Genomic DNA, 25,618 nt, shown 5'->3' with positions numbered 1-25,618 from the left:
TTGACAGTAATTATGGTGCTTAATAAATAGTGGGCGCCTGCTAGTTATCGGACACCATAATTACTGTTCATTGACCCTAATTGAACCTTTAACTTTTGCTGCCTAGAGTGGTGCCACTTTCAAAGGCGCTCGCCCTGCGCTATTCTTAACTGCTCGGCATCGATCTACCCCCACTCCTGCTCCAACCCTGATCTATGTAGATTTTCTGTCCTGTCTGCTCAATTGGGTACTTATCCGTTAGCCGGGCGCATCCTCTAGTTGGCGACAAAACTCCACCAGAGTTACATCTTTCCCTACTATCCATGTCGGCCTGGAGGAGGAATAGTAATTAGCGCCACCTGTCGGATGCGCCCGGCTAACGGATAAGTACCCTCAATTGTTATGAATGATTTTAGGTCAATCAAATTAGATTGATCACACATGTTGGCAATAGATTTCTAGAAGATTCAATGAATCTAAAAGGTGGGTACACACGTCAGATAAAAGTCTTTGGAAAATGAAAGACCACAGACCATTTTTACCCTCTTCCATGTAGTATGAGAGCCATACTCTACACAGTCTATTCTATGGAGCTGAACTCCTCATCAGATAAAAATCTTTGCAAGATGCTGCACACAGAGATGCTGTACACATTCAACAGATCCATATCTGCAAAAGATCAGTTCCTGTAAAAGATTCATTGCTGCAAAATGCATTCATAGTCTATGACATCTGCAGATCCCATACACACTTTGTTTAATGGACATTCATCTGCAGATCAGACAATTATCTGCCGATCTGAATATCCAACCTGGTGGATCTGATGTACAGATAATTGTCAGTTAAACAAGGTGTGTATGAGATCTGCAGATATCATAGACTATGAATGCATTTTGCAGGAACGGATCTTTTGCAGGGATTGATCTTTTGCAGATACTGATCTGTTGCATGTGTACAGCATCTTTGTGTGCAGCATCTTGCAAAGATTTTTAACTGATGGGGAGTTCAGCTCCATAGAATAGACTGTGTAGAGTGTGGCTCTCATACTACATGAAAGGGGGTAAAATTGGTCCGTGATCTTTCATTTTCCAAAGACTTTTATCTGAAGTGAGTACCCACCTTAACCACTTTAGCCTAACTGGACGAAATTTTTCGTCCAGTTAGGCTGTGCGCACTCCCGCGGGCCCCCCTGTGCGCGCTCCCACTACTGGCCGTTAACCCAGTGAACAGTAAAAGGGATTATAGATCCCTTTCACTGATCGGACCCCCCGGAGAAAAGCCGACAGCGTCTCTCCAGACGCTGCAGCTTTTCTGCGTTCCAAAAAGTTCCCCTGCTTCTATCTTCTTCCTGGGAGCGAGCTCGATCGCTCCCAGGACTATTTGACTGTGGCCATCTTGTGGCCAAATAGTAAATCTACACCCACATACATTTTACATTACACAAACACTTTTTTTACATTAAAAAATAACTGATTACCTCCCGCACCAAAAATTACCCACATACAATTTTTAATTAAAAAAACATTTTTTACAGTAATAAAAAATAAACAGAAAACATAAATAGTTACCTAACTGTCTGAACTTTATAAATATGCATGTCAAAGGAGTGTATTAATATATTTTTAAAAAATTATGGGCTTGTAAATAGTGATGGACGCAAATTGAAAAATTGCACCTTTACTTCCAAATAAAATATCGGTGCCATACATTGTGATAGGGACATAATTTAAATGGTGTAATAAGCAGGACAAATTGGCAAATAAAGTACATGGGTTTTAATTATGGTAGTATGTATGAATTTAAACTATAATGGCCAAAAGCTGAGAAATAATATTTTTGTTCCATTTCTTTCTTAATAATCCTGTTAAAATTGATTTAGAATAAATTAATTTTCAGCAAAATGTATCACCCACAGAAAGCCTAATTGGTGGCGGAAAAAACAAGATATAGATTAATTCATTGTGCCGAGTAGTGATAAAGTTATTGGCAAATGAATGGGAGGTGAAAGTTGCTCAGATGCAACAAAAATTTCAACCCTGTAGGCTGAAGTGGTTAAATCTGACTAAAGTGTAATTAGCATATCTGACTTATTAACCTTTACGCTCCCTTCACACATGACAGAATTTGTATGCGAATTGTGTTTTCATGCAGATTTTTGTATCCAGTGCAGCTCATCAGGATTCCAGATATCCGGGTAACCCAGATATCTGAACTTTTTTACGCTATCTGATTCGGACTCTGGATTTTTGAAAAATCCAGCTAGCTATCTGCGGATGTTTGGGCGCATAACACGGGTATCCAGATCCGAAATACTGTAACTAAGGAGATGACGTCCTGGAGCCAATCAGAGGGCTCCCAGCAGAAGCACTAGCAACCAATCACAGAGGGGAACCCTGGCCAGCCCCGCCTCACCTCATTGAGCCAATCAGAGGGCTCCCAGCCTAAACCCTGGCACCCAATCACAGAAAGGAACACTGGCCAGCCCCCCTGTATATAAGGAGGGCTGCCATGATGAGACATATCGTCTTAGCTTGCTGAATGCTCACTGAGAGACATGCTCCAGTGCTGGTGGCCTAAGAAGGGCTGTACACAGTTATAAACCTAATGGTTCATACACACTTGAGATAAAAGTCTTTGGAAAAGGCAAGATCACAGACCAATTTTACCCTCCATTCCTGCAAAATGCATTCATAGTCTATGAGATCGGCAGATCCTCATACACACTTGGTTTAACAGACAATCATCTGCAGATCATCTGCAGATCAGATCCACCAGGATGGATTTTCAGATCTGCAGATGATTGCCAGATATGCAGATGAAGTCTGTTAAACAAGGTGTGTATGATGATCTGCAGATCTCTTAGGGCTCGTTTCCACTAGTGCGGTGCGGAATCGCCTGCATTCCACCGCGGACGAAATCGCATGCGGGTGCGATTCCGCATGCGTTTTTGCCGCGATTTCGCATGCGATTCCGCATAGGTAATAAATTCGCTGTATGCGAATTTAACCATGTCACTGCCTGTGTAAAACAACATTAATACCTATGCGAAATCGCATGCGATTTTGCGTCAAAAAACCGCATGGTCACCCCGCATGCGATTTCCCTATTAGTTACATTAGCGGCGAATCGCGCACATTCCTTCTGCACTCGAAATCTGACGGCCCTGCCGTGCAGATTTCTGCCGCACCAAAAAACGCTGCCGCAGCCGCACAAGTGGAAACAGCCCCATCCACTTACATTGCCTATGCGAATCCGCGTGCAGTGCCCGCATGCGGATTCGCTATAGTGGAAACGAGCCCATAGACTATGAATGCATTTTGCAGGAATGGATCTTTTGCAGGAACAGATCTTTTGCAGATAATGATCTTTTGAGTGTGTACGGGCATCTTTGTGTGCAGCATCTTGCAAAGATTTTATCTGATGGGGAGTGCAGCTCCATAGAATAGACTGTGTAGAGTATGGCTCTCATACTACATGGAATGGGGTAAAAGTGGTCTGTGATCTTGCCTTTTCCAAAGACTTTTATCTCAAGTGTGTATGAAGCATAAAGCTGTTCAGTGATTAACCCTTTCACTACTATGACTACACTATTGTTAAATCCTTAATTAGCTTGATTGATGTCCTAAGGTGCGTACACACATGCGACTATAGTCGTTTGTAACGATCGTTCCCCGATCTTTACCAACGACGATCGTTACAAAAAACGAACCACCGACTATTAAGGCAAACGACGAACGAGCCAAATCGCTACAAAAGAAAGTTCTGTCTCGGCGGATTTAAACCAACGACGATCGTTTGCAAAAGTAGTACATCGTTGGAAACGATCGTTCGTACTAGGCTTGACATGCGCATTTCACTATTTCTCCATGGAACTTCTCATTTTTATGCGCAGGCGCAATAGTTGCTTTCTGTGATGTAACGTTCGTTCTAACGATCAGATCGTTACACACATTTTAAAACTACCTTTACTTAGGTCGTTCTTTCATCAATTAAAAGTTCGTTTGTCGTTCTTAACGAACGATCGTTGTCGCATGTGTGTACGTAGCACTAGTGTGACAGTCAGAGTGTATGCTCCAGTGCTGCTGGGCCAAGGGCTGTACACAGTGATAAGCTGTTCAGTGATGAACCCCTTCACTACACTATTGTTAAATCGTTAATTAGCTTGATTGATGTCATTGTATGACAGTCAGTGTGTGCTCCAGTGCCTAGCAGTGATAAATCGAAAGCTGTTCAGGGAATAACCCCTTCACTATCACTACACTATTGTTAAATCATTAATTAGCTTGATTTGTGTGACAGAGTGTGTGCTGCAGGCAGCTGCAATGTCTCTGAGTGTGTGCTGTGCACAGACCAGGCCAGCTGCTGCCTGCTGGCCAGCTATTAGCCTTAGGTATAGGTTAGGGATTAGGGGATAGGATTACTGTGTTATTGTGTAGTTACTACTGTAGTACTGCAGTCAGTGCTAGTACTTGTTAGAGTAGTAGTACTACTGTGTTAGATTTCTACAGAACTGCTGTCAAATATCTGATCGATATCTGCTTAAAATGATTACCAACTCAGTAAAGGACCAGCCTTTAAAGCGTCATAACCAAAATTAGACAGAAGTGGGTGCGTGCTCACTATAAACAGAATATTTATAGGTTAACAGTTTTACCTCTGAAAGAAAAACGCAACACTCAGCTGTTGAATTTTATAAAATTATCTTGTTAAGAAAAATAGATAAAGCTTATATACAGGAATATACATCTCTCCAGTTGTTGTCAATTCATCCAAAAAATACATTTTCAAAGTTCCTTTAGTTAAACCAGTCCATTTCAATATAGCAAATATTCTGCTGTAGCTTTTATCCTTCATCGATAATTGTTGTCTCGAGATTGAACAGTGTATGTTACACACAATATAGCTTTATCCTTAAAAGATGATTTATGAAGTTCTATTCTTATATGAAGAACTTAAAGTAGATATATCTTAATCCATCAAAGCTTGATAATTGTTTCTAAGCTTGCAATTGCGTTTGAATAATAAAACTTATAGCATAGAAAAAAGTTATCTAAAACTCAAAAAACTGCTGAAGTTTAAAAAGACAAGTCTTAACTTTTGCATAGACTAATTGTCAAAGAATTCACCAAGAATAATTGCATATTACCTCTCTTGGGTTTCAGAATCACAATGCAAGGCAGTCTCTTGCTAGGCCTCAATCATCTCAGTAGAGTTTCAGGCTTGATGCTCCCAATGTGCTAGCCTGCCAGGCCTTTTTATTGTAATTTTTCCAATATGGCGTCGGGGTAGGGGATTTTACATGAAGTCATGTTCTTTTTATAACATTTACCTCACCCTTTATTTTTAGATAGAGATATCTAGATGCCCCTTATGGTTGTAAGTGGTAGTAGCAGGCACAAGAGATTCCTCCTGTGGTTATAAGTGGTAATGGCCGACACAAGGCTTATGGCCTAACTGTTTTTATACAATCTGAAATAAAGTGTATATTATTGATCAGCATATTAGATATGTGTGAAAACTATGTGATTAACATCTTGCGTATAAAATAGGCTTAGCTTAAGCAGTGTAAATATCTTGACCTTAATGGTTAAAACTAACCCAACAATACTGTATAACATTTGAACATTTCTTCAATACTATCTCATTTTTAACCTTGTAGGAATAAACAGTTCACTTCCAATAATAACATTGAAAAGTACACAATCTAATTTTGATTTTGCCCGTACTCACGGATCTTGAAATTCACTCAATTTATCTGCAAACCATTTAACATTTGTATACGATTTGGGCAAGAGGGAGGATCAGTTCTCTGCATTAATATGAGATTCTGACACCCCCGGATGCAGAGAGATGATAGAATCTTGCTTGTTTTGGTAGTAGTTAACTCTTAGTATAAAGTCTAATTCCACAGTGGTGCAAATTCTTCTCAGGCAAATCTTTGCTCTTTAAGTGGCACTTTTTTGTGGCATAGTCAAAGTCTCAGTCCTTGATTAATATCTTCTCCGTTTAGACACATTTTTACTGGTCCAGATAGTCTATAGTCTTTTCCATGACATCCTTGAATTTGAAGTTTTCATCACAGTGGCAGCTTGTGTAGATATGTAAAAAAGTTCACAGTCAGTAAGTTCCCATTTAAGATCAGGTGCAAAACTTTCATAGTAGCAAAGCATAGGCAGCAATAACGCTTTTCATGTGGCTCCTAGATTGCTTCTTTTGGAGCATGATGATTATCTTGATATCACAGAGGTTGCTGTGACTGACTTGGATAGTCTCCTTGTACTGTCGGACTAAGATCATCATCAGTGGAAGGGGTTGAAGGTGTTGATGGACTATGATATCCATTCACTAGTCCTGGTGTATCGGAACCTTCATCATCAGGATTGATAGGTCCAGATAGCCAAACCTCTTCTGTACAAACAGATATCTTTGTAGCATTATACGTGATTGGTGGAACATCAGCTTCATTGAATATCAAATGCAGCTTATTATCAGGGGTTTCTACAGTGTAATTGTTTCCCATTTTAAGACATGTGGTGAAACTTAAAGTTCAAAATGTATAAGCAGGAATTATACCATTGATGTGATGTGATGTGACTCCTGAATGCTTTTAGAGCACAATGCATTCAACATTTTATTGTTAGCTTACAACAGGTTAATTAGTTAGTTGGTTAGTATTATGTATTAATACAGTTAATTACACCTTTCTTATACCACAAAGTTTCTTTCACAAATGGTATGTAGCAGAACAAAGTGTGTGTAGTTTACCAGCAGGATCCCATGTTGTGATGTCATCTTACATTTGATGTAGATATCATATTGAGATCTTAGACATTACAAAGTTCTTGGAAATGCAATTTGCAATGTATCCAGTTGTAGTAAGCCGTTTTCAAATATGTTCTTCATGAACAACATTTACTAACTTCACATTGTTGAAGGTGCTTCTCCACTTCATGTTTCATCTTTCCAGCATTGTGGAGTAAATCTTTCTCTTGAATTGATCAGTATCTTTATCACAGATTTTAAAGTCTTTTGTCACTTATTATGTAGACTGTGAGCATCTTTGTATGTGAATTTTGGTATGTTATATGGATGTTTTTTCTCCAATGATGAAATAATGGGATAGTTTAGTATCAATTAGTTTGATAAGAACATAGTCACTTTTCATGAACAATTTCTTCAACTAGCTAGCAGGGCTGTCTCTTTCTGATACGTCTGCTAGAACATTTGTCTGAATGTCTCTCATAATATACAGCTTATTCTTGACTTAAATGGCACTCTTCTCCATTCTTATTCTGGGGTATTCGAGGTAGTGGTCATCTTATTGATGCAGCAGAAAAACAAACGAATGCCTATATATATGGCGATTCCAATGATGATAATGCAAAGAATTGTATTTAGCATGTTTCCTATCCATCCGGAAAACCAGTTAACTGGGTTGAGAAACTCCAATGATACTATTTCTGAATTTCTCTTTCTGAAGGCGGCTTTCACTTCTTCCATATGTTTCAAGTGGCCTTCTATTATTTCACTATAGTTTTGATGTATGTAGTTGCAACAAGCAGCTCCTACAATTGCACATGTTCCTCCTTGTGCTGCAGTTAAAAAGTCTAACACTAGAGTATGTTGAGAGAGAATCTTAGTATGCCATTTTAACTCTTCGTTCACTATTCCGATAGTCTGAAATATTTCATCTGTAACATAATCAAATAGTCCAGCAAGCAATTCTATATTTTGCGAGTTTATTAAAGTTAGTCCTCCTGTTCCAATCAGTCCATTGAACACACCAACTTTTGCATACCATGGTACTTGAAGGAGTCTTCCTTTTTTAGTTTCATCAGCACTTCTCTTGTACATATGATGATTGGAAATTTGCTCAATGCTTATCTGGTCTTTTTCGACAAACCAAGTGGCGGGTGCTATTTTAATGATTGTACACCTTCCTTTTCCACCTATAGGTAATAACTTGTACGCTGTATTCCCACAAGCCCAAAACCAGTTATATGGCAGTTTGATTTGTCCCAAAATGCTTCCTTGAAATGCATAAGTGAACAGTGGTTCTCTCCAAGTTTCATTTGCAAAGAGATTTTCATATTGTTTTCCTTTTTCAGTCAACTTATAAGTTAGTCCTTTTTCCCAGTTACAATGTAGATTTAAAAGTGTTCCTTTTGGAGTATCTACCAAATATTGTAGGGAATCAGTAGAGATATTTTTGCAATTTTTAGGGTTCAAGCATATGTATGACTGTCCTTTGTTTAATTGAACAGGATTTTCTCTTTCAATTGTCCACCAGGGTGCATACATCCATGTTGTCAGTTGTAGTCCATGTATGGAGTAATTGAATTTTTCTGTAGAAAATGTCCCATAACTTGAATGTGTAGTATTTACCAATTCTTCTAGTGGTACTGGAATTGCTAGGTAAGGCAGGATTTTTGCGGATAGTGGAGTATGTGAACAGATCCAACAGTCGCTCTTTTTCAAGCGCTGGGCATATTGTTGATGCATCAGGATCAATTTATTCTGAAGTTTTCCTTGTAGATTATGCCGTTCCGCTTCAGTATGCAGTAGTAGCGGCAGACACAACAAACACCATATTAGTGGCATCTTTATGGATTGTAGAGTAGGTTGTCAGTTTCAGCACCTTAAAAATATAAAAAAGTAAAGAGAGGCAAAACATATATAATATGCAATATTCTTGGTGACCTTCAGCATAAAATAACTACCTTCTCACATGTGATTCTGAAACAAAAATATTATTTGGATGTTACTAGGTGCAAGTTGTATCTTTACTTGTTTAGTCAAGTATTCAAGTTATAGCAGGAAGTTCAATCTTTCCTTGCTGATGTCTCTTTAAGCTTTATCATAGTTGATCTGTAAAAATCAAAGTAGTATTTATTTTCCTTCTGTAGAAAAATTACATGCTTCAAATAGTGCCTCAAAAATAGCATATCACGTATGTCTTCATATGTGTGTTCATATATCATGGCTTTTCTTAGCTTCTATCTTGTTGCTTGTAAGGTATATTAACAGAAAAATGTCCTTTTATCTTCATTACACCTTTTATTAGTAGATTATCTGAAGACAATTCTTCCAGTGCTTCAGTGTGCTTCACTTTTTCTCCTTTGTGTATCTTTAGATAGATCATTGTCCATTTAGGCTTCACCTTTCATATTAGGCCTCTGCTGCTTTTCACACAGAGCATATGTGGTAGTGCAGATGTCTGCAGAACTAGCTTAGTTGCTGTATGTCTGTAACATCATCTTCCTGTTTCAACTGTAGAAATCTCTCTTCTGTCTCTTGGTATCTGCTTCTTTAGCTAGAGCATGTCCTTGTATCATCGCACAGGTAGAAAGTTCCCTGTCTCTTAATAGACTTCTTTATGTATGGGATCAAAAATAAAAACATTCATCTATGTTTCAGTCATCTTTTCAAGATATTATGTAGGCTATCTTCTTTCATCACAGGATAATCTTCTTCAAGATCTTAATGTAGTGTCTCTATCTCCATATTTTCAAATCTCCATCTCAAATCTTCTCATCATCTTCTAATTTGACTGCTTTTATCTGTAAAGTCAATCACCATCTTCTTCTTCTAATATCTTCAGTTTGTTCACTCACCTGATAATTTACTTTATCTTAATGCCCTTCCTCTTCTTTCTATGTTCGGTTCTTGTCTCCCAAGTGGCCTACTCCTCTTAGTGCTATCTTGATCTGTTGTCAGCCAGTTTTTCAAACCAGTGGTCAGAGTTTTGAAAGAAGTAGAAAGTCCTCAGTCCTCAAACTTCTTTTGGTCACTCCACCCAATTGTATTGATGTTCAGCTGTTTCAGATCAGATCTTCTAGCTTAGCCTGTTTCAGTGGCTTGTCTTCATGTTGACATCTTGCTCAGTCTTCTTGCATGTAGCTGTCTTCGCTTGTCTTAGCAAGTTTCTTCGGGCCTACATGGGATGCTTGTTTGAAGTCTTGGTGGGCCAGATAAAATAAATTATCTTGTGAGACTTCTAAATCCTGGTAGCAACCTTTTCCATTCTTCAAAAATGACAGTCTCTTTACTGATGTGTAGGATGCCTTAATGCGTCTCTGTACAATTCTAGCCTCAAAATATATAGAATTCCCCCCTTTGAGGGTAGAAACTACATAAAAATAAAAATCTTCTTCTTTTTATACTTTAATATATGTGTGTGACCCCTAACTATCACTGCTCTATATCTGAGTCTTGGTGATTGCTTGCACAAAACGTTGGCTTTTTTTTTTTTTTTTTTTTAAATAAAAATAAATAAATAATGAAAAATAAATAAAATAAAATAAAAAACCTCAATCTTCATGATTGCACCTTGTACCATCTTTCCATCTTTCTATGGCATAAACTGTTCCTTATATTTGTATTTAGAAAACTTGTAAAAAAAAACAAAGAAAAAAAATCGGTAGAATGTTCATTTGCTGTGTTTTACTATAAAGGCGGGGGTGAGCGCACTCTGTATGAGACTTTTGTTTATCAGCTCCTGCAGCTCACACTGTGAAATCTCCGCTGGATTCTGTGTATTTTTTTTTTTTTTCAGGTAGATGCTTAAACACGGAGCATTTTCATCTGGCGTTGAAATTTAACTTCTTATTATGGCGATGGCTTGAGCTTTATCTAGCCTAATAGCTTGGTGAAAAGTCGTGTAGGATTGCCTCTTTTTTTTTTTCCCCAACTTTCAGCTGAAAAAATATCTTGTCTCTCCTTCGAGCTGTGAATTACTGAAAGATTTTGTTTTGTCTTCGTACAGTTCTGATAATGCTCCCTCTAACACAGTAGAAGACACAGTGAAGAATGAATAACAATTCAGTTATGAAGTCCGTTTCCTTCAGTCTTGTAAAGAGTCATTGCATTATATGTTGGCTTGTTTGTTATAAAGTACTGTATTTCTCATAAAAATATCTTATAAAAGAAAACCAAGCAAAACTGTTTCTCCTCTTCTTGAGGGATACGGCATGTTACTGTTACTAGAATCCTCTATTGCGCACAATCTTCTTTTAGTGTCGCATAGTGCAGCTGTGAACTATAAACATTGTCCGTATTTCTCTCCAATATTTTCTCTGTATTCTGAGATATCAACGGCCTGTTGTATTTGAAAGAAAGCTGCTAGATTCATCCTGCTTGAATCTCTCGTCAGAGATATATAGGGATGTGTATGTAGCTCTTTTCTTCTCAGATAAAAATAACTTCACCCGTTATTTATTAAAGTAGTCTATAGACTGTAGCTTGAGTGTGCATGTAAAAAAAATCTCCTCTCTGAGATTAAAAAAGCATAAGAATTCTTCCTTCTTTGCTTCAGATTATGGCTGCAGTTTACATTTCTGACCATATATATATATAAAAGTTTGCTAGCTTATTTCCCGGGTAAAATTCACAATGATCTATGTTTCCATCACGTGAATATGTAATTCCAGGGTAACTGTTAACACATCTGGGGTGCCATCTGTCAAATATCTGATCGATATCTGCTTAAAATGATTACCAACTCAGTAAAGGACCAGCCTTTAAAGCGTCATAACCAAAATTAGACAGAAGTGGGTGCGTGCTCACTATAAACAGAATATTTATAGGTTAACAGTTTTACCTCTGAAAGAAAAACGCAACACTCAGCTGTTGAATTTTATAAAATTATCTTGTTAAGAAAAATAGATAAAGCTTATATACAGGAATATACATCTCTCCAGTTGTTGTCAATTCATCCAAAAAATACATTTTCAAAGTTCCTTTAGTTAAACCAGTCCATTTCAATATAGCAAATATTCTGCTGTAGCTTTTATCCTTCATCGATAATTGTTGTCTCGAGATTGAACAGTGTATGTTACACACAATATAGCTTTATCCTTAAAAGATGATTTATGAAGTTCTATTCTTATATGAAGAACTTAAAGTAGATATATCTTAATCCATCAAAGCTTGATAATTGTTTCTAAGCTTGCAATTGCGTTTGAATAATAAAACTGTTAACCTATAAAAATTCTGTTTATAGTGAGCACGCACCCACTTCTGTCTAATTTTGGTTATGACGCTTTAAAGGCTGGTCCTTTACTGAGTTGGTAATCATTTTAAGCAGATATCGATCAGATATTTGACAGATTATTTAAATCATCTTTTAAGGATAAAGCTATATTGTGTGTAACATACACTGTTCAATCTCGAGACAACAAATATTCTGCTGTAGCTTTTATCCTTCATCGATAATTGTTGTCTCGAGATTGAACAGTGTATGTTACACACAATATAGCTTTATCCTTAAAAGATGATTTATGAAGTTCTATTCTTATATGAAGAACTTAAAGTAGATATATCTTAATCCATCAAAGCTTGATAATTGTTTCTAAGCTTGCAATTGCGTTTGAATAATAAAACTTATAGCATAGAAAAAAGTTATCTAAAACTCAAAAAACTGCTGAAGTTTAAAAAGACAAGTCTTAACTTTTGCATAGACTAATTGTCAAAGAATTCACCAAGAATAATTGCATATTACCTCTCTTGGGTTTCAGAATCACAATGCAAGGCAGTCTCTTGCTAGGCCTCAATCATCTCAGTAGAGTTTCAGGCTTGATGCTCCCAATGTGCTAGCCTGCCAGGCCTTTTTATTGTAATTTTTCCAATATGGCGTCGGGGTAGGGGATTTTACATGAAGTCATGTTCTTTTTATAACATTTACCTCACCCTTTATTTTTAGATAGAGATATCTAGATGCCCCTTATGGTTGTAAGTGGTAGTAGCAGGCACAAGAGATTCCTCCTGTGGTTATAAGTGGTAATGGCCGACACAAGGCTTATGGCCTAACTGTTTTTATACAATCTGAAATAAAGTGTATATTATTGATCAGCATATTAGATATGTGTGAAAACTATGTGATTAACATCTTGCGTATAAAATAGGCTTAGCTTAAGCAGTGTAAATATCTTGACCTTAATGGTTAAAACTAACCCAACAATACTGTATAACATTTGAACATTTCTTCAATACTATCTCATTTTTAACCTTGTAGGAATAAACAGTTCACTTCCAATAATAACATTGAAAAGTACACAATCTAATTTTGATTTTGCCCGTACTCACGGATCTTGAAATTCACTCAATTTATCTGCAAACCATTTAACATTTGTATACGATTTGGGCAAGAGGGAGGATCAGTTCTCTGCATTAATATGAGATTCTGACACTGCTGTGCTGTGAGCAGTGGCAGTGTGACAGTTAGTGTGCACTAGTGTCTTCTCCTCTGCTGTCTGACTGTCACGTGGCACTTGGCATGTGTCACGTGGCACGTGTGGTGCTTGCCACATGTGGCGCTTGCCAAGTGTCACGTGGCGCACTTGTCACGTGGCGCACTTGCCACATGTCACGTGTGGCACTTGCGAAGTGTCACGTATGGCACTTGTCACGTGTAGCACTTGCCACGTGTCACGTGTGGCTGCATTGCCCTGCTTCTGCTGCCTGTGCAGCTCCCACCACCAGGCCAGCATGCCACAGATTCCATCTATATTTAACCCAAAACACAATTACTGCGTAACTTTTTGGAGGTGTCTTGGCTGAAAACTGCCATGTCCCAGTTGTGCGGTTTGACTTTGGACACAATGTGGGCTGCACGACCACTGTCTGGAACCTAGGCCTAATGTTAATTGACGGCCACGGGTTTTTTTTTTGTTGGGGGGGGGGGGATTTTAAGTCCCCACATCATCAATTTGTGTTCACCTTTACAAAATAATGATGCTACTTGCCTCATATACCCTAAAAACGTTTTTAAAGCACTTTACCGGCCACTTCTGTTTTTTCTATCCGGATATCCAAATTTGCCCGGATATCCCGGATATTAGGGTCGGATATCGGAAAATTTTGAACTTGGATATCCGACCTGGATCGGATAGCGGGGTATCTGGATCCGAATCGGATCCGGATTTTAAAAGTGGGTATCCGAGCAGCACTATTTGTATCCAAATTTTCTGCAGAAAAAAAAACCCTGCCTTCATGTGTGCTTTTTTGGGAAATGGCCATGCAAATCACATACATTAAAAGTACATTGGAAATAAGAATTTTCGCATTGCAAATGTGAAAATTTGCATATGAATGTAAATTTAATTACGTGCAAATTGACTACATTGATATGCATGGATAAATCGGAATGTGAAAATTCACATAAAAATGCAAACAAAGAACTCTCCTCAGGAAGCGGACTGACAGACTATTGACCTTTCGCTCATTTTGTTAACACTTTATTGTATACAACCTTTTACATCTTTTTGTCTAATTGTATTGACAAACTTTATACAATACGCTTTGTCAACTACCCTCAGTCCTTTCTTGACAAGAATGTCTGTACCTGTTTTTCATCTGTTTGATCTTAATAAAAAGTGTTACAAAAAAAATGCAAACAAAGAATTGGATGCGAAATACTGAAAATCAGTGTACAAAAAAGACTCTACATACACATGTTAATCTCATTGTGTCGCATATCAGTTCAGGTATCCTCTGCTGTTGCCATAACAGGATGTATGTAGTATGCAGTAATCTTTAGGTAGCATACAAATGATCTAAAATATAGTTATACTATATGTTTTTTTATAGCAATTTATACTGCAGTAGCTCTGCACTAGGATTGGATCACATGAACTTAACTCTTCATGCTTGTTAGGCCTAGTTCACATTAGCATTCGCTGTCCGGATTCGCCTGATCAGATCCGGACCGTATACTGTACAAACGGAACGTCAGTTCCGCATAGCAATGCAAAGTCTATGCGGATGTTCACATGTGTCCGTTCCGTACAGAACGGAGACGGATCGGATCATCCGGCCCACGCACCCGGACCGGAGCCTGACTGCACCATCCGGAAAAGAAACCAATGGGAAACGGAAAGTACAGAACACACTGACGTTCTACCCCACTTCCTATGCGTATTCTAGCGGCCATTTTAGATGGGGACTCATGGGCCAAACATTTCTGGAGTGGAGCAGCAGTGACTAACGTGCTGGAGCTGTTTGGCATTATGTTGGAGGTGAGGCCTAAACAGCAGAGGACCTGATTCTACAGGTGCACCTTCTGCTGACCTTCCAGACCCCAACAATGTATATAGTTTTATTTTTAAATTTTACCAAAGGGATCCGGATCGCAGCCGTATACATACCTGATGCAACCGTATCCGGTCATCCGCTCTGTTTGGCACAGAAACGCAAGTGTGAACGGGGCCTAAATCTGCTTTAGGAAGCCATGAATGCTGTCTGTGATTTACCTGTCTGCCTTTGAGCCACTTTCAGTAATTACTTATCACTGGCTGCATATTTGAAATGCCTTACAATACCTGCCAATTTTGTGTGTCCTTAAAGTAAAGGATAAAGAAAAAAAGTATACGTACCTGGGGCTTTCTCCTGTCAGCTCCAAGCTAATCAGTCCCTTTCCGTCCTCCACCTCCTGGATCTTCTCCTACATGTACTCAATGCAGTGGTGGGCGTAGTGCACATGTGCGTCCTGTCCCCAGGAGCATTCTGCATTTGGGTAGTACTGCTGCGAGGTGCAGAATGCTGCTGGCCCTGAGAGAATAACGGGGGAGCATGCCTGGCCAGACTGTGCATGCGCTGACTGGCCGAAGTATTGGGACCCATTATCCTTTCATCTCAGGCACACTTGAAGCACACCTGAAGTGAGGGATATGGAGGCTGCCGTAATTTATTTTTTTAAACTATGCACATTGCCTAGCTGTCCAGTTGATCCTCTACCTCTAATACTTTTAACCATAGACCCTGAACAAGCATGCATATAAGGTGTTTCTTACTGAAGTCTGACTGGGTTAGCTGCATCCTAGTTACAGGTGATCCAGACACTACAGCAGCCAAAGAGATGAGCAGGATGCCAAATCATATATTGTTTCCAGTACAGGAAGAGTTAAGAAACTTCAGTTATCTATGCAAAAGAGTTTCACTGAGCACCAGGACCAAATTGATTGCTGATTTCTGGAGCACTATACATTAAAGAAACTGTGATAGACAGCTTCGGATAAGGTTCAGTGAGAAGGGAAATTCAAAGGGTCATTAGCTCTGCAAACCACACACTGTATTTCAAACTATAAGGGCCGTTTCCACTATCGCGAATCTGCATGCGTTTCCTGCATGCAGATTTGCACAGCCAATACAAGTGGATGGGCCTGTTTCCACTTGTCAGTTTTATAGAGCGTTTTTCTGTGCAGGATTTTTCTGCACGGCAGAGCCCTCAGATTTCGCCTGCGTGTGAAATGCATGCGAATCGCCGCTAATGTATTTAATAGGGAAATCGCCTGTGGCTTTGGTATGCAAATTTTCATGCGAATTCACATGGAAATCAATGGAGAAGCACACCGGCACTGCAGCATCATCCATGCGAATTTTCATGCGAATTCGCACGAAAGTTCGCATACAACTGCATGCGAAATTCGCATGCAATTTTTTTTTTTTTTTTTTACCGCGGCGATTCGCACCGCACAAGTGGAAACGGGCCCTTAGACAGAGCAAACTGCAAATATGACAATCTGATGCAATGCTATAAAAAAAAAAAAAAAAAAAAAAAACATTAACTGAAAATAAAAATGAGACGAATTTCTTTGCTACTAATGTTCTATTCCTTATCCGAACTACCCATACAATTCATTATATCCTAAGTTTTTTTCTTTTACGCTTCAGTGTCACTTTAGGTTATATAAATATGCAGTTTTACTTACCTGGGGCTTCTACTGTCGTCCTGCATTTGCCCTGTGCCTACGCAGTTCTCAATGATCCTCCGGTCCCCAGCCGCAGCTCAGTTTATCCTTCGGCTACTGAGCCTGTAGCCAGCCACTTTGCCTGTGCGGCCCTGTTCACAGGATGCTTCCAGCAACAGAACGCACGCAGTCAGGGTCGTGTAAGCACAGTGGCCGGTGACAGGCTCAGTCGTCGGAAACTTAGCTGCGGCAGGGGACTGGAAGGTTGTTGAGTACCAACGCGGGCACAGGGCAACCGGCACTGTGCCGGTAGAAGCTCCAGGTAAGTAAAAATGCCTTTTTAAATATAATTTAAGTATGCTTTTAAGGAAATAAATATGGGAGCCTCCATATCCTCCTCAGTTTAGGTGTACTTTAAACTTAGCTTTTCAGTCACCACAACCTGGCTTTTTTTTTTTTTTTTTAATAGTCTCTCAGATCCTCATACTTGCCCACTTATACTGCTTTCAACAAATCACTTTCAAGAACTGTTTACTCTTAAATGAGCAGTAACAATGTTACTGAGAAAGAAGCGGGGACAGTCACTACTTACCATGGGTCCTGCTAATCCACATAGCTGCTTAATTTCTGCTGTTGGATTACTTGGGATGTTGAAGCCTATTCTTTTCACAATCGAGCTACAACTGCTTTGCAGCAGATGTAAAATTTGCTGTGTTATTCCTTTTCCTTTATTCCTCACAAAATGATTATCGTTCTCCATCTGAGTTCTGCAGCTTGACTGTGTTCACTAAAATGAGCTTTGGCTTAGGAACAAGAACTGTATTAATTAACAAAGATACATTATCTATTAAAGCAGTTTGCCCTACTCTTTGTTTTATATTTGAAAAATCTGGCACAAATCTTGTGGGTCAGGTGAAGAGATGTGGAACAACATGTAAAAGTAATCGTCAAGGACAGTGCATAGGCTTTGTTCTTCATCTGTATATCATTATTGTTAAGGTAGCCATACATCTAGCAATTCTGATTCAATCTACAAAGCAATCAACTTTATTGGAGAATCGACTTCAGTATGGTTGATCAACTAGTGTCCCACACACTACAAGCGATTCCTATGTGATTCACCTTCCCTAATCGATCTGACTGTTGTTTTGGCTCCATGCTCTGAATGCAAAAATCGATCGAAGAGTCAATCGAATGATGCGTAAACAGTAGCCGATTCCTGTGTGATCGACCGATATCTTGCATCCTACTTAACTAAGCTGTTCGATGAGACACGAAATCAGCCACTTTTCATTGATTGGGAATTCTGGAACACACTCGATTTCCTCTCGATTCGATAAACTGATTGAATTGAATAGTCGATCGTGCAGCAAAATCGCTGGATATATGGGCACCTTTAGATTTGTACAAAAAAATATATTTCCAGATTGTCTGCCAATAGTTAGATGTTTTCATGAACCGCTCTATATTGAAGTAACCTTATTGCCTAACCTCTAAACCTCACACATCAGACAATAGTCTTTGGAAAATGAAAGATCACAGACCAATTTTACCCCCTTCCATGTAATATGAGAGCCATACCTACACAGTCTATTCTATGGAGCTGAACTCCCCATCCGACAGAAATCTCTGCAAGATGCTGCACACGATCTTTTGTGTCTGTACAGCATCTGTGTGTGCAGCATCTTGCAAAGATTTTTTTCTGATGGGGAGTTCAGCTCCATAGAAAAGACTGTGAAGGTATGGCTCTCATACTACATGGAAGGGGGTAAAATTGGTCTGTGATCTTTCATTTTCAAAAGACTATGGTCTGATGTGTGTATGTGGCCTAACTCTATACTCAATTGGTATCAAACCCACTGTTTTATCTTATTGTATTTAAGAACATCCATTCTGTGCTGGAAGTATTTGTTTAATGCTGCAATGTTCTTTTTCTTTCTTTTTTTTTTTTAATAAAAAACCTATTTAGAGGAAAATAAAAAAGTAACCTTATCACTTTTTGAACACAGTGGATTGAAGTTAGTTTTGTTTGGGGTTGTTTTTTCAACCAAAGGCATTCCGGGCCATTCCCTGGCACTGAAGTTCCGCCAGATGTAGGTGTTCGATCACCTGCTTCCCCTGTGTGTGTGTGTGCAGCAGGAAGTTCTGTTTTGTGTCCTGAGGAGCAACCGCATCACTGGGCCCTGGAAAGCACATAAGGCGTGGATAGTGTAAGTTGCAGGCAGCATCCACTGTGTCCCTCTGTGCCACCTGTCCCTCTTTGTGACTCCTTCTGTCTCACCTATGGAGAGGGAAGGTTCTGAGTCCTATAGCGCCTTCCCGTTCCCTCTTTCCAGCGCTGTCACCCCCATTAGCAGTCTTCGACTGATGGTTGGAAGACAGCTCTGTGCCACTGCAGGAGGCTTCGGAAGTCTTTGGGTGCCCGAGTGGCTCTGTACTGCAGCTACATGAGTGCGCTCTTGCACATGTGCAGTATGGAGCCGTCCATGCGAAGCCTCCCCCGGGCAGGAGATTTGAACAGCAGTAATTTCGCTTCAGGATTGCTTTAAGGCAAATTTGCCACCACCAGAAACCTATGTGGAGCTGAGGGCTTTCAAACTTCACCAGAAACATGTTAGTTCCAAGTCACTGATTCTCTAAACATCAAGGGCCAGTTCAGATGGAAAACTATGGTGCAGAAAAGTATTTGGCATTGGTTCCAGTCATTCCATTGTTGTGTTTTGAGCCCCTGGGGGATACACAACCATGAATGCAGCTGCCATTTGTGGTTCGATTGACCCCGTCATTTCAACACTGACATTCTTCTTAAAGGACAACCAAGGTGACATGTGACATGAGATAGATAGACATGTGTATGTACAGTGCCAAGCACACAAATAACTAGGCTGTGTTCCTTTTTTTTCTCCACCGGAAGCAGTTAAAAATCAGGTATGCAAGTGACAGTGTCTGTCTGGGTCAAGACCAGGTCAGACTGCATCATACTATAGCATTACCCTCACTGATAAGTAATTACAGCCATAAAACACTTTCTGGTCAGTAAATGGCTTCTGAAAGCGCAAAAGTTAAAAAAGGGTCAATAATTCATAGATTTGAGCTCTGGCATACATCAATGAATGTGTCATTGAGCAGAGACAATGAAACAGTAAAAAAAATAAAATAAAAACTAGATTTCAATATAAAATTGTGGGATAGCTAAAAAAAAAAGTAATTTTTATAGGAGAAGGAGGATAAACACAATTGTTTTTCTAATCCGTTTATTTTCCCCTTGGATGTACTTTAATGAGTGCAGCTATCCTTCTGAACTAGGCCTTTGTTTGTTTTAAAAGGTTTTGGAAAACATTAGTGTTTTAGCCCCCTTCCTCATAGCAACATATTTGCGGTCACAGTCAGTAATATTAAACACAATCAAAAACTTTCACACAGTGGCTGTACTAAAACGACAACGAAAAATGAATCCATCAAAAGTGAGTAGTGCGCTCCTTAACCTCCTTGCCGGTTATCCCGAGCTCAGCTCGGGGTAACCTGCGCAGGATGATTTCTCAGGCCCCGCTGGGCCGATTTGCATAATTTTTTTTTGTTACAAGCAGCTAGCACTTTGCTAGCTGCTTGTAACGTCTGAGCGCCGCCGATCCGCAGCAATCTGCCGAGCCGCCTCCCCCCCCCAGACCCCTGCGCAGCCTGGCCAATCAGGGCCAGGCAGCACTGAGGGGTGGATCGGGATTCCCTATGACGTCGGTGACGTCATCCCGCCCCGTCCCCATGGCGACCGGGGAAGCCCAGCAGGAAATCCCGTTCTGAACGGGATTTCCTGCTTACTCCGATCGCCGGAAGCGATCGGAGTGGCTGCGGAGCTGCCGCTGCTCAGCGGCTATCATGTAGCGAGCCCTGGGTTTGCTACATGATTAAAAAAAAAATAATAAAAAAAGTGCTGCGCTGCCTCCTTGCCGGGGGAATTAGCCCGGCAAGGAGGTTAAACCAAAGTATGCTTAAAGAGACACTGTAACATCAAAAAGATCCCCTGGGGGGTACTCACCTCGGGTGGGGGAAGCCTCGGGATCCTAATGAGGCTTCCCACTCTGTTCTGAATTTTATACCAGTGTCCATATTTGATGTATATCATTGTCTGTATCATTATGTACCCCGTTTGCTTTTCTACGTTGTACAGCGCCATGGAATATGTTGGCACTTTATAAATTATCATAACTACTGTTCCCAAAGACATTTGCATGATCTTGTTTTTTGTTCTGAGCTTCTTGCAAGTCCTACTTTGTACTGTACATTAAGCCAGTGCTGTATAACAGTGCTGTCCAACTGGCGGCCCGCCAGGCCTTCTGTTGCGGCCCGCTCCTCTCCCCGGGATGCAGGCATGGCGTGCGCTATGGGCACCATGCCTGCTCCCTCTTGTGTGGCCTCTCCTGTGTCCCCGCTGCCTCACAGCTCACTAGCTCAGACCTCACAGATCGCGGCGACTGAGGCTAACAGAGTGCGCATATTACCCGCACGGAGTACGTCACATGCGGAAGTAAAATCAGTCACTTCCCCATGTGACGTTCTGCCGCGCGGGTGTTATGCGCGCGCTCTGCTTGTTTCAGTCGCCGCGATCTGTGAGGTCTGAGCTAGTGAGCTGTGAGGCAGCGGCAGCGGGGGCACAGGAGAGAGGTAACGGGCGAGGCAATGGGGGAAAGGCCTGTCACTCTCACTGGGGGGCACCTGTCACTCTCACTGGGGGGCACCTGTCACTCTCACTGGGGGGCACCTGTCACTCTCACTGGGGGAACACCTGTCACTCTCACTGGGGGGCACCTGTCACTCTCACTGGGGGGCACCTGTCACTCTCTAACTGGGGAGCACCTGTCACTCTCACTGGGGGGCACCTGTCACTCTCACTGGGGGGCACCTGCCACTCTCACTGGGGGAACACCTGTCACTCTCACTGGGGGGCACCTGTCACTCTCTAACTTGGGGGGCACCTGTCACTCTCTAACTGGGGGGCACCTGTCACTCTCTAACTGGGGGGCACCTGTCACTCTCACTGGGGGGCACCTGTCACTCTCACTGGGGGGCACCTGTCACTCTCACTGGGGGAACACCTGTCACTCTCACTGGGGGGCACCTGTCACTCTCTAACTTGGGGGGCACCTGTCACTCTCTAACTGGGGGGCACCTGTCACTCTCTAACTGGGGGGCACCTGTCACTCTCTAACTGGGGGGCACCTGTCACTATCTAACTGGGGGGCACCTGTCACTATCTAACTGGGGGGACACCTGTCACTAACTGGGGGGACACCTGTCACTATCTAACTGGGGGGACACCTGTCACTAACTGGGGGGGCACCTGTCACTATCTTCTGCCTATTTATGTGAAATGCTCTCTCTTTATGTGCCTCATGACTGCTGAATTTGTCATGTTGGGGGCCTCATGATTGCTGAATTTGTCTTGTTGGGGGCCTCATGATTTGTTGGGGGCATCACGATTGCTGAATTTGTCTTGTTGGGGGCCTCAAGATTGCTGATTTTGTCTTGTTGGGGGCCTCAAGATTGCTGAATTTGTCTTGTTGGGGGCCTCATGATTGCTGAATTTGTCTTGTTGGGGGTCACATGATTGCGAACTGCGAGACTATGGAAAAGCTGAATCGTCATCATGAAACAATAGCGTTAAACCTACTTTTTTAGCTTTTTAAAACTGGGAGGTTCTAAAAAACCCCAAATTTTTCAGGAGTAGGATGGATGAAATTGTTTATCTTCACAGTTTATTTTCAACTTGGATTTTCCATAATGTTCATGTATGAGTTAAAACCTTTGTATGTAGTTTAAATTGCTGTGGCCACTTTGCGATAGATAAGTGACTTTAGGGTTGCAGTTTGGACACTCGGCCTCCAAAAGGTTCACCACCACTGTCCTAATCTAATGTCCCACATTGCTAAATTCATGTAAATTTGTCTCCACCTGTGGCCACACCCGCATTCTGGTCCATGGCCACACCCATTTTTCGGCGCGGCGCGCTATGCGCCGCTCTACTCTCAACGGAACCCTTGTGGTTGCGCCACACATCTTCACCAACATCTTAAATTGCATTTCGTGGAAAGTGCTGCCAATCTAATTGTCCTTTAATTGCATTTTTTTCCGGGGGGGTGGGGGTCTGCGACTCTAGCAAGAACCTTCGGCCCTCCACCATGGGGTCTGAAAAAAAAAAATGGCCCTCCATGCCCATGAAGTTGGACAGCACTGCTGTATAATATGTTGGCTGTGTATAAATACGATTAATAATAATAATAATAATAATAAAAGTTCCAAGTAAAAGTCATATTTTTTTTTTCATCTACTGATCTCCTGTTGGGATGATGGAAGATCGAAAATCTAGAGTATAATTTTTACTAATGCTATAGTTTCTAAAATATAATGAAACCATCCAATTTCTGCATGAGCTTCAGTCAGAGGGCAGTAATTTATTTGTTCTATGTTTTGACAGTCAGAATTCTAACTGCGACCCCAACAAGGAGAACAATCACAGCTAACAATACTGCAGATCCTCGTCGGAGTATTAGCTGTTTGGTGGACAGAACTGCACCCACTACGTTGGTGGTTTCTAGTGGTGTATCATTCTGTAACAGAAGATGTTCTGTACAACTGTTGTCTGGTGCAATAACTGAACTCGTAAGATCTTTCTCCATAACAGAATGGCCAGTGTTACCTAGAATACATAAATGGAAAAACACTGGTATCAACATCTGCTGATTTTATGCTCTTAAAGGGATACTTAAAGAGAAACTCCAACCAAGAATTGAACTTTTCCCAATCAGTAGTTGATACCCCCTTTTACATAAGAAATCTATTCCCTTTCACAAACGGACCACCAGGGGGCGCTGTATGACTGATATTGTGGTAAAACCCCTCCCACAAGAAGCTCTGAGTACCGTGGTACTTCTCGCAGTTTCCAATGCAACCTTGTTGCATTGTGGGAAATAGCTGTTTAAAGCTGTTTCCAACTGCCAAAAAAGCATGCAGCAGCTACATCACCTGCCAACAGTAAAAATGTCACAATGTGATAAATGTCAGAATGTGAATCATGGATTTCAAATATTTTACAATGGGCAAACACTGACTAAATCATTTATACATAATAATTGTAAAAATTAAGTACTTTTTTATTACATTATTTTCACTGGAGTTCCTCTTTAAGGCAGAAAAAAATGAGTTTTACTCACCTGGGGCTTCTACCAGCCCCCTGCAGCCATCCTGTGCCCTTGTAGTCTCGATCGGATCCTCCTGTCCCCCACTGGCAGCTACTTTCCTTTTCGGCGACAGGCCTAACCACATATCTGCTTCTTCGTGTTCCTATCCACAATAGCAGGACAAAGGGCCCTATTGTGGACAGGAATGCGTAGAAGCAGGCGCGTGGCCAGGCCTGTCGGGCCTGTCGCCGAAAAACTAAAGTAGCTGGCGGTGGGGGTCAGGAGGATTCGATCGAGACTGCGAGGGCACAGGTTGGCTGCAGGGGGCTGGTAGAAGCCCCAGGTCAGTAAAATTATTTTTTTTTCTAAGGGTCACTTTAAATAAGATTCAGAGCAAGCAAGATGCAAATTGATTTCCTACAACATATCACAAATTGGACATGTCCAGGAATATTTGCTGAAAATCTACGGGTTGTCACACGCCCCCTAGTGGCCGGAGCGCTCAATGCCTTCCACTCTGTTCAACCCACACACCATCCAATCTCGTGGATGCAATTGATGCGCTAAAACAGCTGGAATTGGGCAAACAGTCCAGGAGGGGCATGTGCAAGCAACACAAACACTTTAAAGAGACTCTGAAGCGAGAATAAATCTCGCTTCAGAGCTCATAGTTAGCAGGGGCATGTGTGCCCCTGCTAAACCGCCGCTATAGCGCGGCCTAACGGGGTCCCTTCACCCCCAAAGACAACCGCAGCAACACTTGGTCGCAGATTTAATCGTGATTTATGGCTTCCTGGAGGCAGGGCTAACGGCTGCAGCCCTGCCTCTAGTCACGTCTATCAGCGGTGCATCGCCGCCTCTCCCCCGCCCCTCTCAGTGAAGGAAGACTGAGAGGGGCGGGGGAGAGGCGGAGATGCGCGCTGACAGACGCGCGTGGGGCAGGGCTGCGGCGGTTAGCCCTGCCCCAACCAGGAAGCGCTACCCTGCTGCACCGAGGGGATTAGGGGGTGAAGGGACCCCCATTAAGCCGCGGGATAGCGGCGTTTTAGCAGGGGCACACGTGCCCCTGCTATCTATGAGGTCTGAAGCGAGATTTATTCTCGCTTCAGACTCACTTTAATACACAATATTACAGGTAGCTGTATAAGGACAGAGGAACCTGCTCTGACTATTCTAAACCTGTGAATAAAATGAACACACCTTAGTCTGACTGATACAATATTCGGAAAGGCTAGGTTTCTTTCTGCGGTGCTCAAATAGGTATGTAGCTGTAAATATGTGTACATTATACTGTATATGTATACAAAATATATACTGAAAATTATTATAATTTACAATTATGGAGATGGTATTCACAGTGTAAAATAAAAGGGGAAACAAAGAAAAGGAATACATAAGGTTTTAGTAGAAATCTCTCCTTTGAGTGGAAATCCAAGAAAAATGGAAAGTTCCTTTGTTCAGTGTTTAGTGAAAATGGGAAGCTAGCCTCATGGGCTAGCATCCCAAAATGGAGGACTCCAGCTGAAAATGCAATTGTTTATTTTATACACCTTCGCACAAAGGGCAGAACTCAGGGGCAGCCCCTGGGCTGGAGGTTGTGGCATTCCCTTACTTTGTCTTCAGTGCTAAATGCCTTCAGTGACTGAGGGCTGAATGGATTGCTGTTTTAAAGAAACCTGGAATTGGAGGGTGATGTAACACTACCATCAGCGTATATTTTGAGTTGCCCTATTAGTGCAATCTGCAATGCTTGAGTAGCCTGAGAATTGCTACAGTAACAAA

The 25,618-nt window shown here is 41.2% G+C and overlaps 2 protein-coding genes across 4 annotated transcripts in view; both read right to left on the bottom strand.

Annotated features, from left to right (window-relative positions):
• Positions 1–17,598, bottom strand: part of LOC137544299 (multidrug and toxin extrusion protein 2-like) — a 204,465-nt gene extending 186,867 nt beyond the window's left edge. The window contains exon 1 of the mRNA XM_068265355.1: positions 17,257–17,598. Within this exon, the coding sequence (XP_068121456.1) occupies positions 17,257–17,424 (168 nt within the window). The 5' untranslated portion in view covers positions 17,425–17,598. The remainder of the gene's footprint in view (positions 1–17,256) is intronic.
• Positions 17,599–23,090: 5,492 nt separating this feature from the next.
• Positions 23,091–25,618, bottom strand: part of LOC137546312 (multidrug and toxin extrusion protein 2-like) — a 64,259-nt gene continuing 61,731 nt past the window's right edge. For all 3 annotated transcript variants that reach the window (XM_068268610.1, XM_068268611.1, XM_068268612.1), the window contains one exon: positions 23,091–23,355. In XM_068268610.1, coding sequence (XP_068124711.1) covers positions 23,120–23,355 — 236 coding nt within the window. In that variant the 3' untranslated portion in view covers positions 23,091–23,119. The remainder of the gene's footprint in view (positions 23,356–25,618) is intronic.

The sequence above is a fragment of the Hyperolius riggenbachi genome, chromosome 2 (assembly GCF_040937935.1).
Source record: "Hyperolius riggenbachi isolate aHypRig1 chromosome 2, aHypRig1.pri, whole genome shotgun sequence".
Lineage (NCBI taxonomy): Eukaryota > Metazoa > Chordata > Amphibia > Anura > Hyperoliidae > Hyperolius > Hyperolius riggenbachi.
The sequence above is the reverse complement of the archived record's forward strand: the minus strand, read 5'-3'. Positions and strand labels throughout refer to the sequence as shown.